This window comes from Phalacrocorax aristotelis, chromosome 4 (genome assembly GCF_949628215.1).
Source record: "Phalacrocorax aristotelis chromosome 4, bGulAri2.1, whole genome shotgun sequence".
NCBI classification, from domain to species: domain Eukaryota; kingdom Metazoa; phylum Chordata; class Aves; order Suliformes; family Phalacrocoracidae; genus Phalacrocorax; species Phalacrocorax aristotelis.
In genome coordinates this window covers 33,951,561-33,967,895 of record NC_134279.1, presented here as the reverse complement: position 1 = coordinate 33,967,895, position 16,335 = coordinate 33,951,561, and the positions used below count along the sequence as shown (strand labels likewise).

The window sequence follows — 16,335 nt, the reverse complement described above, 5'->3', positions numbered from 1 at the left end:
GTTCTGCAGAGTCTGGCACCGATATCTGTCTTCTTCTTAGCCTTTGCAACGTGCCTTTTCCCTTACACTGAGGGCAACTCTGCTTTTTTGAGTTAGGCTCCAAGAATCCCAGTGCAGGGCTCTATTATTTTGCCCAGTGCCACACAACTGAATATCTGAACCGCACAGATTTAACCCACCTGTGTAACCTGTATCAAAATGCATGCAAAGCAAGAGGCTGGGTCTGCCCATTCTCCACATATGTGAGAAAACAGGCCCCAAATCCAAGCCAACTCAATGTGTAAGCCACCCCAGCATCTCCAAATCCTGTACTAAAGCTTTACACCTTATCAAATCCAGCCCTGGATCTGGAATTTTGCAGCCTTTTGTGTTTCTGCTTCTGTCACAAGCACAAAACTTTGAGTGTCACTAAGATCTTGAAAGTTTAGCAAAAATTTTGAAACCCAAGGTCAGGAATTGTGTTGCACCAACCCACAGCATGCTGTCAGCTTTGGTTTGCCACACTTCTTTATGTGAAACCACAGTTCCTGTGCTGCCTTCCCCCAGCAGTTGTTTCATTACTTCTTTAACTATTACAGCAAAAAAATAAGTAGAGTGACAAACTCCAGATGTAACCTGTCCTAGGGAGAGAGGGTCCCCATATTAGGTCAAATTCTGCTCACTTCCCCTGGTGACTATTTTGTTCTTAAGGAATCACCATTTTATTTAACTCGCCCGATAAATCCAGTAAAAGTGGCTGCTCATAAGAAAAATGTTCCTGCTGGGTGCTGCCTCTGCACCGTGATCAAGCAGGTCTTCCAGCACAGCACAGCCCAAAGAGGGTGATGTTCCAAAGGGTGGTGGGGGCAGCTGGCGGAGGGAGCGGGCTGTGTTTCTGAGGCTTAGTGCTTAATCGGACGAGCCAGCTCTTGGATCCGAGCAGAACAAGTCGCCTTCTTAGCAGACTCCTTCACTGTGAACGCGTCTGGGTTGAACTGAGCTGAGCCCATAGGAGGCCTGAGGGAGCAAGGACAGAGCCAGTCAATTCCAACAGAAGCAGGGCCAGCTTTCAAAGCTGCCGGCCAGCTGACACACCTCCACCTACGCCCTGCCCTCCCCTGTCAAGGAATGACAAAAGCAGTTATGGATCCGCTGCTGTCACCAGGACACCAGTGAGGGGGGTGTCCCATCTCCCACTGAAGCTGTCACAGCCACTACAGGCAGGCATTCCCTCACCCTGTGTGAAACATCCCACTCAGCATGTCCTGCAGCCCAGGCTGGGGCTGGCTGCATCATGCTGGGCAATGTGAATGTGCTACACTGTCATGTGTCAGCTGGTTGCTTTTTAGTTAGTAATTAAGAAGTCTCAACCAGTAATTCCTACTGGAATTAGAAAGTTCCTATTTCTTCTCATTTGGTTCTCCTTCCACCTCAAGAACGCTTTTTAAACTACAATCCATGTAGCATTAGTACATCCAGCCACACAAAATCCATGCATTTTGGAAGTGGAAGAACAGTGGCTTAATCGCACTGGCCAAACCCAAACCAAGAAGGTGCCATGGCCTGCTCAAAACGGGCTGACAGGTGATCATTTCCCCATGGCAGGGAAGCAGCACCTACCTTTTGCAAGGCTGGGCTAGTTCCACGAGTCGTGGTGTGGCCACTGCGTGCTTTGCAGCCTTCGTCACTGGCCACTCAGCATCCCGCAAGGGCACATAGTCAGGATGCAATCTTTTTGCCCAGGCCAGCTCCAGGGTCCGAGGGCTCGCAATTGCCTCCTGAGCTGACTTGGAAACCTGTGGAAGAATGAGGAGGAAGGTCCTTACAGGTCCTTCAGGCATTCAAGGGTGAACAGCCTGCAACTCACAATACCCAGGTTCACAGCCACTGACCACACACAGATGGGACACGATCCTGTCCATGGCTGTGTATGGCACCAGACAAGCTGTGGAAGGAGAAGCCACTGCCTGGTCAGTCCCACCACCTGCCCTCCAACCTCCTCTTACTCATAGCTCTTTCTCCAACCCATCCCCCAGCAGTGGAGATCCCAATTAGACACTTGTGCATATCTCCCCATCCCCACAACTGCAGGCCAGGCACAGGTCTGTCCTCCTCTGAGGATGTCTGCTGGAATCCAGTTCATGCTCTTGATGGAGGATGAGTCCTGCTCTCCAGCCCAGGAAGCAGCAACATCAGCCTCACAGACAGCAGCACATCCAGGGCTGCCATGAAGAGACCCACCAGTCACTGGGCACCCATTGCCCTCCCTTCTGCCCAGTGTCCCTGCCATGCGTGGTCCTGGGTGATGCTGTCTTACCGGACGGATGACAGATTCAAGAAAGCTGTGCTCGTAGCAGCAGGTCACCTTCCTGACCCGGGGCTCTGCGAGGCGCTGTAACCGCAAGGATGCTCTGGCCAAGGCCGCAGCGTTTGTAACCTGTGTTGGCACCTACATGGGTTCAGAATGGGGGGGATGTGCAGACACAGAGCTCCTCCACTGCAGCGCACAGGGACACGCTCCCTCTCCAAAGGGATGAGCACACAGCACCCTTCCTCTATGGGCACAGTCACAAGAAGGAGCGTTCATATTTTCCCAGTACCTATTATTTTTATTTCACTCAAACTACAAGGTAATTTTGGTGTTATGAGGTTTTGTATATCTTAGCCAATATTATTTTTTTCCCCAACTGTTGCTCACTCATAGTCAGGAGAGGAATGCCTGTAATGACAGCCTGTGTAGCCAGGTAGAAATGCAGAGAAAATTCTTCCAGAGTAAAAAAATATTTTTCATTTTCATCTTCTTGGCTGAATCAAATAACTTTCTTGCTAAGGAGAGACGCTCAGATTTTGGAGTAAAAGTACTGGTGCAGTTAACTGCATTCCTACAGCAAAAGTGATTACTGCTCCAGCATGGGACTTCTTCCCATTTTTCACAGGGTTACTGGTGCCAAGGCCCACTCCAGCACAGCCTCTCTTATTTCCTAGCCCAGAGACTGCAACCAGAAAACTTAGCCTTTGCCATGGAAATAACTGTAATCCGAGATTGCCCCAAGCCCTTTCACCCCTGCCAAAGCAATGACCCACCGAAAAGGAGCAACTTCAGAAATACATCTCTAAATTAAGCTTCTGGTAAAACACTGTTAAAATATATATAGTGTTCACAGGCTCATCCCCACTATAAACATAGACAGGAGCACAGCTGCCCAACTACAAACGTGACTGTACTCCCTAGGAGCTAAACGGACCGTTCCCATCAGATTTCTCCACTTTCCCAGGCTGCTTTATTAGGGGATGCAGCCCAGATTCCTCCCTTGGCTCTTCTGCTATTCTAGGCTGCTCCAACCTGGCTGTTTTCTGTCTCTCAGCGGGACACACCCAGGGGCAGGACAGAGGGTGTAAAGGCTCAGGGCAGTTTGCTGCATCACTGTCCCCTGCAAATCTCACTCAACCACCTCCTCACCTCTCTGGCCAGCAGGAACTCTGGGTGCAGCACCTTTGGCCGTGCAAGCTCCAGGATCCGCGGGGAGGCCTTATAGCTCAGTGCAGCTGGCGACACGGGCCACTCAGGGGACTGGCGAGGTCTGAAAGCAGAGAGTCATGGCACCGCCACTCATAGATGTTCCCCCACACTGGTTAAACCAGGCTGCAGCTGAGATGTATAAGCCTCATGACTGCCACAGCAGAAGGCAGCTTTGTCTTGTGGCCGTTTCCCGTGTAGAAACCACCCATGCCATGAGTCCAGATGTCCTAATCCCAGCAGAGTCCCTGCTCCGCATTTTGCCCTCTGTTGTACCCATCTTCTGTTCCTGTATTTATTACTTCGAAGCTGCGCTGATGTTACAAGACCCAAGGGCCTACCTATAACACCCTACAGGTTTTCTGGCCTCTCACCTTTGCTGCAGGTAAGCAGCCTGGCATTTTTTAGGTTCAGACAACTTCAGCAGCCGATGAGAAGGGAAGCCAAAATCCACTAGCGGGGTACGCTCCCAGATCGTTGATTCCCGTCCACAGCTATACAAGAAGAGGGATCTTGAGGAACAGCACAGAAGAGTTAGTAAAAGGTAACTGCCAGAGAATGTGATCCTGGCAGATGGTATCCTAAGTCTGGTTAAACATCCATGGCTGCTGCATGTACAAAAGTTGGCACTGGTGCACATGGAAAAGCCATGAACAAATAGCTATTTACACTTGAGATTTCCTGACTTTAAAGGCAAATGCTGTTTGTGTATGCAGAGTCCTCTCTTAAGCACCCTAAGTGCGTTACTTTCAAAATCTAGGCCTTTCCCTGGACCATTTCAAGAAGCCACTCCACAGCGCAAACCTATCAGCATCTCTGTTCAGCTCTGCCAATTTAGAAACCTCTTTGCTGCAGTGGCTTAATAGCACCTTGTGGCCTTGCAGGTCCTTTCCTCTTGGGATCTCCCCGGGCTTGCTTAGTGCATGCTCATCCAGGCTTCCACAGCTGCTGACATCTCCCCTTCCCCTGGAAGTCAGTACATCCACCCTGATTAGAGGGCACCATCTGAGCTGCCCCCTTCCCCAGGATGTGCTGCCACATCACTGACCTGCAGTGGTGCTTGCCAAAATCTTGCTTGGGCTTGGCCAGTGCCACTGTTCTTGGGGATGGTTGAGCCATCAGTACACCCCACAAGAGGGTCCAGATCGTCTCTTGGTTTCCCCACACGAGCCTAGCCAGAACAGCAAAGGTGTGAAATTTTAGAAACACATGCAAGTGTGAAATGTGCTTGCTGGGGCTATCATTCCCTGTCTGGGATGGGACACACACACAGAGTCCCTACGGCTCCCCACAGCTGTACATTGCCACTGCCATCCCCTGAGCACTTACCTTCTCTGTCACTGAATTTCCTAACACTGTCCAGGTGGTGGTTGTCAATTCAAAAGGAAAAGAGCCTTCAAGTAACGAGTCTGGTTTTATAGTTCCCAGTGGATGTGCAGAAAGGGTCGTTTCACTACACCTCTGAAACACCTGGGGGACTTTCATTATTGCATTTTTCTCGCCTCACCATTACCACCTAACTATACCACAGGTATGACAGTAAAAATAATAATAATTTTATGGTCAGGGTGTGCCATGGAAAGTGGGTGAGGTTTTGCAGCACGTTAGTGGTTACTCTCCTGTGCTGAGGGCAAATTTCGAGTTGCTCATCCCCCATTGAGAGAGAGGCCACGGTGGGAGAGGGTACCAGGGTTGTCAGGACAGGGAACAGCAGGGTGATGGAGCCTTTTTCAAGCACAGTGACACCCATCCAGACAGTGGAGAAGAGACATTATCAAGAGACCGCTGCCCTAGCTTGTCAAGCCATAGATTGACCCCATAATGCAGAGAGTAACTCTGTTCCTAAAGCTTGACTGTGTCCTCCAGCATACAGCAGCCTGTAGCTCCAATGAGGTCCAGTCCTCTTGCATCACAGCACCAACCTACTCTACAACATCTCAGCAGAGAAGCTCAGATGGAGCAGGAAAGGCAAGACTCAGGTCAGGCCCAGTTTTTGGATTGAAAACAAGAACGAACCACTTGAAGAGAGCCCCTCACGCACTGAACATCTCAGTCTGTTTTTTTGGAGTCACTTCTGCTCTTGAGGGGAGAGCAATAGCAAGACAAATTCAAAGGGTCTGCACTAGATGAGGCCCCAGTAGGCCCCAGTCCTCAAGCCAGGGCTTCTGGGCACCTCCTTAGCTGGGATCGTTTGCAAGAGCCACTTTCTTGCGTTCTGTGAATTCTTGTATCCTATCAAAATTGCAGAAAAGGACAAATATACCATTAAACATACAGTTAAACCAACAAAGTCATTTGCTGTCCTCAAAGGCATAACACACTCTTGAACCCTCATGCCTTTGCCTCCATCCCTTGCGAGAGTGCATTTAAGGGATCTCTCTCTCAAGTAACTTTCCATCCATTTAATCTGGTGGACTCACCAGCCATGGATTTTTGTGCTGTCTCTTGGATTGCAGAGAAACGGATCTGCAGTTCTGCCCTCATGGCAGGATCCCTTTGGGACATGGAAGAGAGAGGGGGAAGTTACTTTTCTGGTTAATAACACGCCATGCAAACCCAGATGGCTGATCTCCCAGCCTACAGGAGTTCAGATGAACAGAAACACCTGTTATGAACAGTCTTGTGTTTTACTAAAAGGCACCATGGAGACAGGACTGTTCCCACATGGTTTTAGAAGCACAGGTGAAGACATATTTTATTATTTGTCATGTTATTTCAATCCATTTGGCACAGAGGTCTCAGATGCTATAGAGACACAGAAACATACATGGTCTGTGCCTTAGGAGCAGCACTGAAAATGTTTTTACTCAATATTCATCAGACCAAAACCTTTCAGGAAGATCGGATATCGCTGTCTGCTCCTGCTGCTCAGGTGTCCCAGGCCTGAAATCCCACTGGCTGTGAAGCACTTGTGCTTTGTGAGCCTTGCTACAAAGAGAAGGACGAGACGATGCCAGTGCTGCATGTTGCAGAACTCACAGACCAAGCCCATACCCACCCACTGGGGCTGCAGGTGCTAGACCCCAGCCAGCTGGGGAACAACCATATGATGAAGGCAGCTGTGGAAGTGCCCCACCATGGAAAAAGCACAGAAGGTGAAAGCCTGGGGCATTGCTTCCCTGCTTAGTATCACCCGTCAACAAGGCAGCATAGCCCTAGAGAGGAGTGGGGACACCAACAGAGATGTTTGCTGACAGAAAATGGTCTGTGTTTTGAGGACACACCTGCGGTTTCTCTGATGGAGCCGATACCTCTAGTGAGACACTGAGCCCCAGCAAATGCTTGCCAGAGAGCTCAAAACCGCAGAGACCGTGGCAATGGCAGGCTGCTGTTAGAGCATCCTCGACACATGCTTCCTGAGAGACACCTGCTGATTTATCTCCCTGTCACGCCTAACTGCTGGTCACAACACTGCAAACTCGGCTCCCACGGAGATCCCACAGAGGGAACTGCCCGCGGGACTTTGGCCTCCTGCCAGCAGTTCAAGAAAGGACATGCTCTGGAATGCAGCCATCATTTCAGGAGCCAAAAACCAGTTTCAGCTGTTCATTCCCAAGTGGCTTCCCAGAGGCTTTTCCTTGCAAAAGGTGCAAGGGGGTGAAGGATAACCACATGGAGGTGTCCCCCCCAAGCCTAGCTGCGTTGCAGAGCTGGCACTACCTCTGTAGGCAGGGTCATCACTTTTGCTCCACTGCTGGCACAGATCCACCACATAGCCACAGCCAAACCTAGTACGAAGTACACATGGCCCTAGTCCCCCACACTGCTGGCATGGACACTGCTGTGCAAAGCTTGCATCATGACCCAGCCAATGGACGAATCACATGTACGTCCAAGTCAGGTCCCTCGACTCACTTGACAATTGTTAAGGGTTTGGGTTTTTTTTCCAATTACAAAAAAAAAGATAACTTTGTACTCTTTTATCATGGCAAAAGTCTGGACTGATGGGCATCCCCACACAGGACACCTGCAGCAGCTCTGCAACTTGAAGGAGTTAAGCCACCTCATTGAAAAGGGGACAGCCCTGGGGGAGCCTTTCCCTTTGGTCATGCTCGTGCTTCTAAGTAGGGAAAAGGAGTCCATCTGCCGCAGCCAGACACAGAAACGCCTCCCCTCTGCTGCCTGAGCTCACACAGATTCATTGCTTAAGGGGGATCAACTCCCTTTGAGATTAATTCCTTGTAAAGCAAAGGGTGACAGCTTCCGTTTTGAAGGGGCAGGACAGTCAGATGTTGTTTGTCATAAGAAGCAGGAGGAAGGGCAAAACTAGGCACCACTTCCTCTGTGTGTTTATCACAGTGTCAGCCAATATACCAACTCGCTGCTCGGTGTAAATCTCCAACTGAGCCCCCCCTGAGAGATGTGGGGGCACAGCCTGGACACCCAGCCAGGAGGCCAGGGCTGGGAGCATTTCTTACCTGTCACGTGAGTGTGCAGACAAAAAGAAAGTGCAAAGGCAAGAAGAGGTGAATTTACAAGCTTGGCAACAACTGCAGCCTGGGCTGCCTGCTCTTCAGTGTTAAATAATCACAAGGCAGATGAGGCTTGTGCATCTCCTTAGGATACAATTGCTTGGCAGGTGTTTGTATTGTTTTCCCCAGTCCTTCCCGGTGCAGCTGCATAGCAACGCACTTGCACGCTCCCTCCTGGGGGCTGCTCCTCACCAGGGGAATGATGGCAGCACCCCGGGACTGCAGGACAGAGCACCCCCAGCACCACGTCCCCTCACCAGCATCCTCCTCCCAGGAGGAGCACCAGCGGCCACTGCTAACCTGCGGGCTCTCACCTGGCTCAGTGTAGCTACCCCTTGTTATTGCCGTCAGTTCCAAGACCCTTGGAGGAGTAGGGGTGGAGTTGAACTGGGACTCAGCACAAAACAAGCTGCTGTGTTTTTAAGGGCGGGGGGGGGGGGGGGGGCGGGCAGGGAGGACAACAGGAAAACCAGAGATGTGGTGGCAAGGGCACTGTGGGGAAACCAGGTCCGATTTCAGGGAGCCATGTGCCCTGATAGCAGCAGTGGCCACACAATGGGCTGGCATCGCTTTGCCCGGCAGCCGCTCTCAGCAATGCTACCAGGGGCCCTGCGTGCCCAGGAGCCCTATGCCAGCTGGGCCAGGGGCCGGGGCGTGGGGAGACGCCGTTGCCATGGTGGGACAGGCTGCCCCCGCCAAGGGCCCCAGTGCCCCGGCCCAGCCGCCACCATGGCAACCCAATCTCTTGGCTGCTGGCGGGCCCAAGGAAGCAGGACCCGCTGCCCATGGAAGCCAAGGCCGGTGGGCCAGGGAGCACGTGCAGGGGCCTGCAGGGCCTGAGCACCTGCCCGTTGCAGATGGGCGAAAAGGCCGGTTTCAAAGGTGGCTGTCCAAGAAAGGCCTCCTGTAGCGCTCCTTCTTCCAGTAAATGAAGCCTAGACCACCAGTTTGGGTAAAATTCTCTTCTTTATGCCTCTGTTCCAAAGCACAAAACCATAAAACCCTCATACAATAAATGCGGTTGCAAAACAGGTCCTTTACAGAACTGCCCTGGATCACGTTCGTGGAGTGATTAGGAGACTGACACTTGTCAGCAACTCATCTTACTCACCTGCTGTGCTAACAGAAATCACTTTCAAAAAACAACAGGTTTTTCACATGCAAGAGTGCTTGCTCGAGGGCAACCCAGACCAAACCAAACCAAGCCACTCAGCCCGATGCAGGAGTCTCCCACCTTTGGTGCCAATTTAACTTAAATGGTTTCAGTCACTATCTTGAACTACACTGTTCTGTCTTTCCCCCGTAGGCAAAGAAACACATAATGTCTTACCACTCGTTTTCTTGGTTTTATTCACTAAAGAAGCAGTAACCAACCCAATTTCCAGAGACTACTAATTTGCCACTCCCTTAAAAGCTGACTCCAATACAGTGACAACAAAAGTCATCACTGTCAAAAATACTAGTCACAGCACTTTATATTTCTGGCACTCTCAAGAAGCAAGGTCTCATTTTTAACAGAACAACACTGTTAACACAGTTCTGCAAAAACCGTGAAATAAACATATTTCAATTTAAGCCTGAGACATCGAGCCAGGTTATATTCACTGCATACAACTTTGTTCCACTGAAGTCAATGCTTGATTCCCCCTGGCGAGAAGCCATCTCAGCCCATCTAAGCTATATATGCCCTTAACTCTGCTGTTCATGAAACTAATTTTCCCCTACAAATATACTAAAAAATACATTGCTTTTCAAATGTATTTTCAAAGCACTATAAATTAGATTTTTTTATCAACTAGACATCATTTTCATAGGAATTCCACACCCACAAGGAAAAGATATCTGTATGTTTCAGTTGCCATGGGGCAAACTGACCATACACTAACACCTTGTCTCCCTCAGTGGCAAACATTACATCATAGGAAAAGAGCTGTCACTGCGTTTCCAAAACCAGCTGCGCTATCAGCTCCTTGGCATCCTTCATGCTGGAGGAGATCTTGGAGCCATCCTCTGCCACGTGGGTACCAATCAAGAACATCTTCCTCTCATCCCCAATATCAGACAGCGCCAGAGCATCGTGGATATCGGTGATGCTATATGCACCTTCGAGGTCCTGATACGCAAAACCAAAACAAGCCTGTTAGTTGCACGAGGTGGCAGCACCATTCCTGCTTTGAGGCACTGCCTTTGTCCAGGGAGGGGAAGGGTCTCAAAGGCTCTGGAGCACCATTATAGAATCACAAAATCATAGAATCATTAAGGTTGGAAAAGACCTCTAAGATTATCAAGTCCAACCATCAACCCAATACCACCAGGCCTCCTAAACCATGTCCCAAAGTCATTTATGCCTTTGTAGAATGAGTGAAAAACATTGTTAAATTGGAATAGCAGTGGCCTATATTCACTTTTTGTGGGTGTAAACAACCATGCAAAAAGTCTATGAAAAAAATCCATCCTTTCCATGGTGCACCCAGAGTCCCCCCTTAGTATTCAATGGCATCAGGTCACTGGCCTTCAGCATGGTGCTTGGTAGTTTTCAGTGAATAGGCCATATTATCCTCAAACAGTTTGTGCAATACTTTCTAGCAATACGAGGATGCTGGTGGCGTGATAGGACTGCAAAAAAGTGTTCAGCTGTACCTTTGCCCTGTTCTGTGTATACTTTGTAAAAAATCTTCACGCCTCAGATTTCCTCTCTTTATCTGATCTTGCCATTTATGACTCAACAGCTATGCACTTTTGGAGTTTCAATTCTGCCACAAAAAGCTTTCTTACGTACCTTCTACAAGATCAAGTTCCCATGCCCTAAAATGGACTGGGAAAAGAAAATCTGGGCTTAAAAACTCTGCATTGTTCCGTCACCTGACTGTACCACAGGCACAATTTTATTCCAGGTACAGCACCAGTCATTGACACTTCCACAAAGATCTTAGGAGAAAGCACTGCCTTGTGAGGAAAGCTGCTCTTCTGTCATGCTTCAGCAGTGGCCATAGGAGCAACCAACCAATCTGAAGGCAAACAATGGTCCTTCACTTTGTGGCAGCTGCTAAGTAAAGTGGTACTTCTAGACAGACACTTAAAAGAGAAGCCTAACTCCAGGTCTAACTGTAGTCTCCCATTGCAGCTCTCAAAACTTGCAACTCTACAGCACTTTTCACCATTATTTCCACCCACAGCTCTGCACCGTCTCCAAGGAGAGGACCCGCACCTTGCAGATCCAAAACTCAACCTCAGATTATTTTCTTTTGTGGTCAACAGGTGTCCCAGAAAGACCCCCAGCTCCCAGCCATGTGGCCGCCTTAAAGGCATGAAGCCTCCTTTGAAAGGCTTTGTTGCTGTTTTCAGAGCTGCTGCCAGCCCACGCTCAGCTAGCAGCAGGGAACTCTTACCTGCTTGTTGGCCAGAACCACCACCGGCAGGGTGGAGCTGTTCTGGATCAGTTGATGAAGCAGCTGTTTTGCCACAGGCAGTCGGGCGTGATCAGCCGAGTCCACAACGTAGATTAGCAACAGCACTTTGGGCAGGTACATCTTCCAGTATGAACGCAGAGATTCACTGCCCCCGACTGGAAGAGAAAACAGCAGCACAAGATTCACCAAGTAATCCAAGCAGCGCTGCTCCCAGAGGTGCGGACAGCAGGCCCTGGGCTGAAAACCCAAGGTTAACAAAAGCATTAACAAAAACTCAAAGTATCTGGGCTACTCTATATGAGACTGCAAATAGCTTTATTTTCCCCAGTCAAGTCCCATGCAGGCATACACATATGCTCTGGGGGTAAAAAAAAATATATATATCTCTTCCCATTCTAAGCTCTTATTTTGAGAGGATTCTGGGTTCAGTTTCTTTATGGATGCTTTCTGCCTTGTTGGTTTTTGCTCTCAAGCTAGTAGAGAGAGCTGAAAGAGGTTCAGTGTCCATAAACACCATGTGAGAATGTCCCCATATAACCTACCTCCACACGCCCATCTCATCTTAAGACAAAGCAGGCCTACAATTTCCAAAGAAGAAATTTCACTCTGAGATGGGGAGGGCTCTCATCAGATTTGTAATACACGAGGGAGTAGTTCAAAACTCCCACAGCTTTCATACTACCAATAACCAGAGGTGCTTAGGAAGAGAGAAAAATCAAGCCCCAGCAGACTCTTTAGGCAATCCTTAGGTGATGGGAATAATCTTTGCACAGGAGATCCCTGACCCCTTCTCTGCTGGATACGGAGGAAAGCTGTCCACCTTCAAAACCAGGTACAATTCTGCAGTGAAACCACATGCAGCAAGTTGCCCGAGATCGTTGTTCCCATCTGGGGACAAGAAGTTTGGTAGTTTGCTGAGTTTGATAGGTGCAGGGGTAGAGACAGTATATTAAGCATTTCAGATGTGCTTTCAGCTCTGAAACTGCAGAACCACTCGCTGAAGAGTACGGAGGTGCTCAAAAGGCCTGGGTGAGTCACCCAAATGTAGCAAGTTTTCAAAGCAATACATTTGGGGTTCCCTGTAATTGTCTCCTGCCTTACACAGGACCTCATTTCAAAACTGACATGCTAGTCAGCCATCTTTTACTGCCCTCATTGACCTTGCTCTGTTTCAAAGCAATTTTGCTTTTGCTTAGGTCAAAATGATTCAGTAGCTTCAAGAACACAGAAAGGGAAGCAACGTTCCCCACTAGGGTGTGCCTGACTCTTCTTCAAGCGCCGCAGTGCATCTGCAAGCAGAACTGCAAGTCCGCCACTGTGGAAAGTGACATTCTAGGGGGTCACCACCATTCCCTCTGTTAAGTGCATTCATGCATAGCATAACCCAGGGGTCAGCAACCTCACAGAGAACATTTTTTTTTCCCCCAAACCAGAAGGAACTCAGCAGATGCCAGGAGCTCCTATCCCTTATGGAGGTAAGATGCCACCCAGTTATCTATATGATGGTACAAAAAAAAAAAAAAAGATAGAATAGCTTTCTATCTGTCTAAGGCAGCAAAATAAAAACCCTGCTGTCTGCTGATTACCTTGTGCCACATGATCACAGCACAGGCTGCTAACCCCTGGACTAGGCAATGGTACAGACTGGATAAGTAACCAGATTACAGAGCCATGCACGGATTTACCTGGCTGAAACTGGCCTGAGACATTTCATTTCCCATGGGTCAGATCGCAGCCATCACATCTCAGTCACTACCAACCTGGACCAGAGAGGGAAGGATGACTCAGAAACAACAGGTTCCGCAGTGGGGTGCGCAGCGCTGGGCCCAGGCCATCCCCGGACAGGAGCAGAGATACTGCGTGTTATTCTGGGCTCAGCTATGCAAAGCACCCCCCAGGAAGAGAGGCAGGTGTCTCATACCTACTAGGAGAGGAGCATGGACTGCAAGCATCTCTGAAGAGATTATTTCCCTAAGATACCACAGAGATTCCTGGTAGTAGGACTGGGAATGAAATTCTGCCGTAGCAGCCTCATCCTCACATCCCAAAGGCTTACCTGGGAACAGCACAACTCCTTTAGGCCTGCTGACAAAGGTATGTAGGCATCTACGGGCTCGCTGTCAACAGAGTCAGTCGAGCACTGGTACAGCAGAGTGCAGAAACAGCAGGAAGCAAAGGATGGCCTCTGCCTCAGCAGAACGCAGGCACCAATGAGTCTAGGATGTCAGCCTCTCTGTGCCAGGGACTGACCTGTCCCATCAGCTAGCTGAACCTAGAACAGCTGGGGCACCCCAAAAGCATTGCAGGAGATGCTCTCTGCAGGCATAGACAATACCCAAAAATCAGTGCTAAGGACAACACAGACAGCTTAGTGAAAACCTACAGACATTCAAAAGCCATTAAAGACTAGAAAACACCACCTCGGAGGCTTTTGAACAAAAAGCACACAAAGCTTTTATCTTCCTCCTCTCTTCTTTCAGCTTATTATTTATTCATCTGCTCTTGCCCTTTGCTAGGCACGAACACCAAGGAGGAGCTGTATGACACACAACGGCTACAGACCCAACACAGGGCTAACTGGGGACACCTCTGCTTTGGGCCTGCTTCATGCAATCACTCTTGCTACCCTTCTCTCTTTGGGAGCAGAACTCCCTGGAGGACACCAGCATATCATCTCATTCAAGAAGTGGGGTGGGAAAGCAAAATTCCCCAAGGAGAAATAATTGCAACTTCATGTTACTAAAGCAGGCACAAGGGAATATGAAGGTTTTTAAAATACAGGCCTGAGCCCTGGGACATAGCATAGGAACTTATTTTATGTTCTGTACTAAACAGGTCCACTCACTCTCCAGGAACTCCAGCTGGGACTCCTCAGTGTTGACGCAGATGGCATGGAAGCCTTCGGTGGGAGCCACGCTGCGCTTGACACGGTTAGTTGCCAGGGAGTGGAGAATGCTGGTTTTCCCAGCCCCATCCAGGCCCAGCACCAGCACCTGCTTGGTGTGTCCTTTACCCTGCAAAACGAGGGGCAGCACGCTTAGCCAGGCAGCCGGGGCACCACAAAGCTCGGCAGGGCTGGGGGGAAGAAAGGGGGCTTAACAAGGGGTGTGGAGGGAACAGCAAAAGCCGCTTCAGGGTGCAGGGGAGAAGGTGCCCGCTGGGCTCCTGCGGCACAAGCGCGGGGCCGCCCGCCCGGACACCCGGCAGCTAAGGAAGGCGGCCCCGGGTCCCGCCGCCCGGCCCGGCCCGGCCCAGGCCCCGCCGCGCTGCCGGCGAGCGCAGGGGAGCGGCGGGGCCCGGTGGCACCGAGATGGGCGGCCCCGTCGGCGCTCCCCGACCCAGCGGCCTCGCCCGCTGCCCCCACCCGGCCCCGGTACCTGATCGGCGGCGGCGGTGCTGGCGGGGGGGGTGCGGCCGGCGGTCGGCGCGGTCCGGTTCCGCAGGCGGGCCCAGGCCCAGGCGCAGGCCGCCGCGGCCGCCAGGGCCAGCGCCGCTGCCCCGATAGCGGCGGGCCGCGGGCGGGTGGCCATGGCCGCCCCGGAGCCGCCCGCTCCCCGCCGGCACGGCGCACGGAGCTCCCCCTGCCGCCCGGCGCGCACAGGCGGCTCCCCCGCCACCAGCGGCTCCCCCGCCGCCAGCCGCGCTCCGAGCGGCAGGCTGAGGGCCCCCCACCTTCGGTAAAATAAGGAGCGAGCCTTTCACAGGTGGCTTTTTGCTGTTAGAGGAGGGCAGCCTTTCCCCACCGCTGCTGCTGCCGCCCTCTCCCCCACACAACGGGATCTGCTCCCGGCTCGCCTCTATCCAGGCACCCATCTCCTGGGGGAGCAGTCGGGATGCTGCCCAGGCCCCCAGCAGCAGCACAAGTCAGCGATTCAGCCAGGTTTGACCAGGAGACGCCTGGAGAACAGAGAGTTGCATTCTCCTCCAGTATCTTCCCTCTCCAAATCACCCTCCGGAAACTGCATGGCTGCAGGACTGTGCCCTCTCCTGTAGCGCATGGCTAAGACGCAGCACATCACCCAGGTACCAAGTCATTTAGAGCAATCCTTGCACTCAGCTGGCAGGAAGTGACTCTGCCAGCCATTCATAAAGCTGTTTTCTCTACGCTGTTCTTTCTTCTCACCCAGAGCACAACACGTTCAGCGCCCTTCCAGATGCTCCTGGTGTACAGCCAAGGTGATAAAGACTAGATTTTTACTCCATGGGGACTCAGGCCAGGAAGTTTAAGCCACAGTAACATTTCCCCTGCTCCCCCCCCTTCAGGCCTTTGCTTTAAATTCTTTCAGAAACGAGCCTTTCCCTTTTGGGCTGACACCTAACAACTCTGCCTGAGGTGCTATTCCTACGCCATGAAAGTCCACATACGAAAAAATGTTTTTGCTACATTCAGACCAAACCAGAAGTTTCAAGAGATGCTTGGGGACTACCTGTGGAGCGCTAGGAGAGCAGACACATCCCCCACCTCATCGCCAGCTTCCACGTGAGAAGTGCAGCACCTCTCAATGCAGCCCACCACCACAACCAGCCACTTTGTTTTAGCTCACTCTTGTTCTGCCAAGCCCGCTAGACTAAGGGATCTGGCTTGCAGAAAAGGGGACACTTAGCTGCCACACACATTGCCATGCTTTCTCTTAACAGCCTTGTTCTTCCCCTTCAGATTATCTTCTCCTGTATAATCTAGCCCATATGCTGTTTTCCAAGACCCTTTGTGCCTGTGCTGTTTGGTGGTCAATGACTGACCGGGATGAGACATAGAAGACAGTGCTTGCATCACGCATAGTCAGACATAGTCAGATACATCCGTCAAAGGCCTTAACTAACATATGCAGGAGGAACATAAACCTACATTTCAAGAAGTTCTTGGTTATTCCACATCTTTTAAATGTTTGGTAACATGGACAGATTTCTTCTTAGGGGCTGCATTTGAGTTTGATGGCAGCACCCTAACTCACAGTGG

At 50.7% G+C, this 16,335-nt stretch overlaps 2 protein-coding genes across 4 annotated transcripts; both read right to left on the bottom strand.

Annotated features, from left to right (window-relative positions):
- Nucleotides 1–681: 681 nt before the first annotated feature.
- Nucleotides 682–5,149, bottom strand: SPMAP2L (sperm microtubule associated protein 2 like). 2 transcript variants are annotated; one of them, XM_075090886.1, is made up of 6 exons: nt 4,545–5,149; nt 3,871–4,008; nt 3,440–3,560; nt 2,297–2,428; nt 1,600–1,775; nt 682–996 (listed from the first exon to the last, which is right to left on the bottom strand). In XM_075090886.1, exons 1-6 carry the CDS (start codon nt 4,613–4,615, stop codon nt 882–884), a joined length of 753 nt encoding a protein of 250 aa, XP_074946987.1. In that variant the 5' UTR covers nt 4,616–5,149; the 3' UTR covers nt 682–881. The 2 variants fall into 2 exon arrangements, with proteins under 2 accessions (XP_074946987.1, XP_074946986.1); XM_075090885.1 differs by lacking the exon at nt 4,545–5,149 and having other exon boundaries at nt 747–996; nt 3,871–4,262.
- Nucleotides 5,150–8,915: 3,766 nt separating this feature from the next.
- On the bottom strand, nt 8,916–15,047 carry ARL9 (ARF like GTPase 9). 2 transcript variants are annotated; one of them, XM_075090902.1, is made up of 5 exons: nt 14,756–14,878; nt 14,224–14,392; nt 13,064–13,138; nt 11,358–11,533; nt 8,916–10,081 (listed from the first exon to the last, which is right to left on the bottom strand). In XM_075090902.1, exons 4-5 carry the CDS (start codon nt 11,496–11,498, stop codon nt 9,902–9,904), a joined length of 321 nt encoding a protein of 106 aa, XP_074947003.1. In that variant the 5' UTR covers nt 11,499–11,533; nt 13,064–13,138; nt 14,224–14,392; nt 14,756–14,878; the 3' UTR covers nt 8,916–9,901. The 2 variants fall into 2 exon arrangements, with proteins under 2 accessions (XP_074947003.1, XP_074947004.1); XM_075090903.1 differs by lacking the exon at nt 13,064–13,138 and having other exon boundaries at nt 14,756–15,047.
- Nucleotides 15,048–16,335: the final 1,288 nt, after the last annotated feature.

What these genes read in the sequence shown, in the direction of transcription:
- SPMAP2L (XM_075090885.1), bottom strand. Translation starts at nt 4,136, where the DNA reads ATGTGCACCAGTGCCAACTTTTGTACATGCAGCAGCCATGGATGTTTA. An exon ending in GCTGCTTACCTGCAGCAAAG is followed by an intron (nt 3,561 to 3,870) that starts GTGAGAGGCCAG and finishes CTCTGCTTTCAG; the next exon opens with ACCTCGCCAGTCCCCTGAGT. An exon ending in AGTTCCTGCTGGCCAGAGAG is followed by an intron (nt 2,429 to 3,439) that starts GTGAGGAGGTGG and finishes GAACCCATGTAG; the next exon opens with GTGCCAACACAGGTTACAAA.
- ARL9 (XM_075090903.1), bottom strand. Translation starts at nt 14,908, where the DNA reads ATGGCCACCCGCCCGCGGCCCGCCGCTATCGGGGCAGCGGCGCTGGCC. An exon ending in GCACCGCCGCCGCCGATCAG is followed by an intron (nt 14,393 to 14,755) that starts GTACCGGGGCCG and finishes CTCGTTTTGCAG; the next exon opens with GGTAAAGGACACACCAAGCA. An exon ending in CCAGCTGGAGTTCCTGGAGA is followed by an intron (nt 11,534 to 14,223) that starts GTGAGTGGACCT and finishes TTTCTCTTCCAG; the next exon opens with TCGGGGGCAGTGAATCTCTG.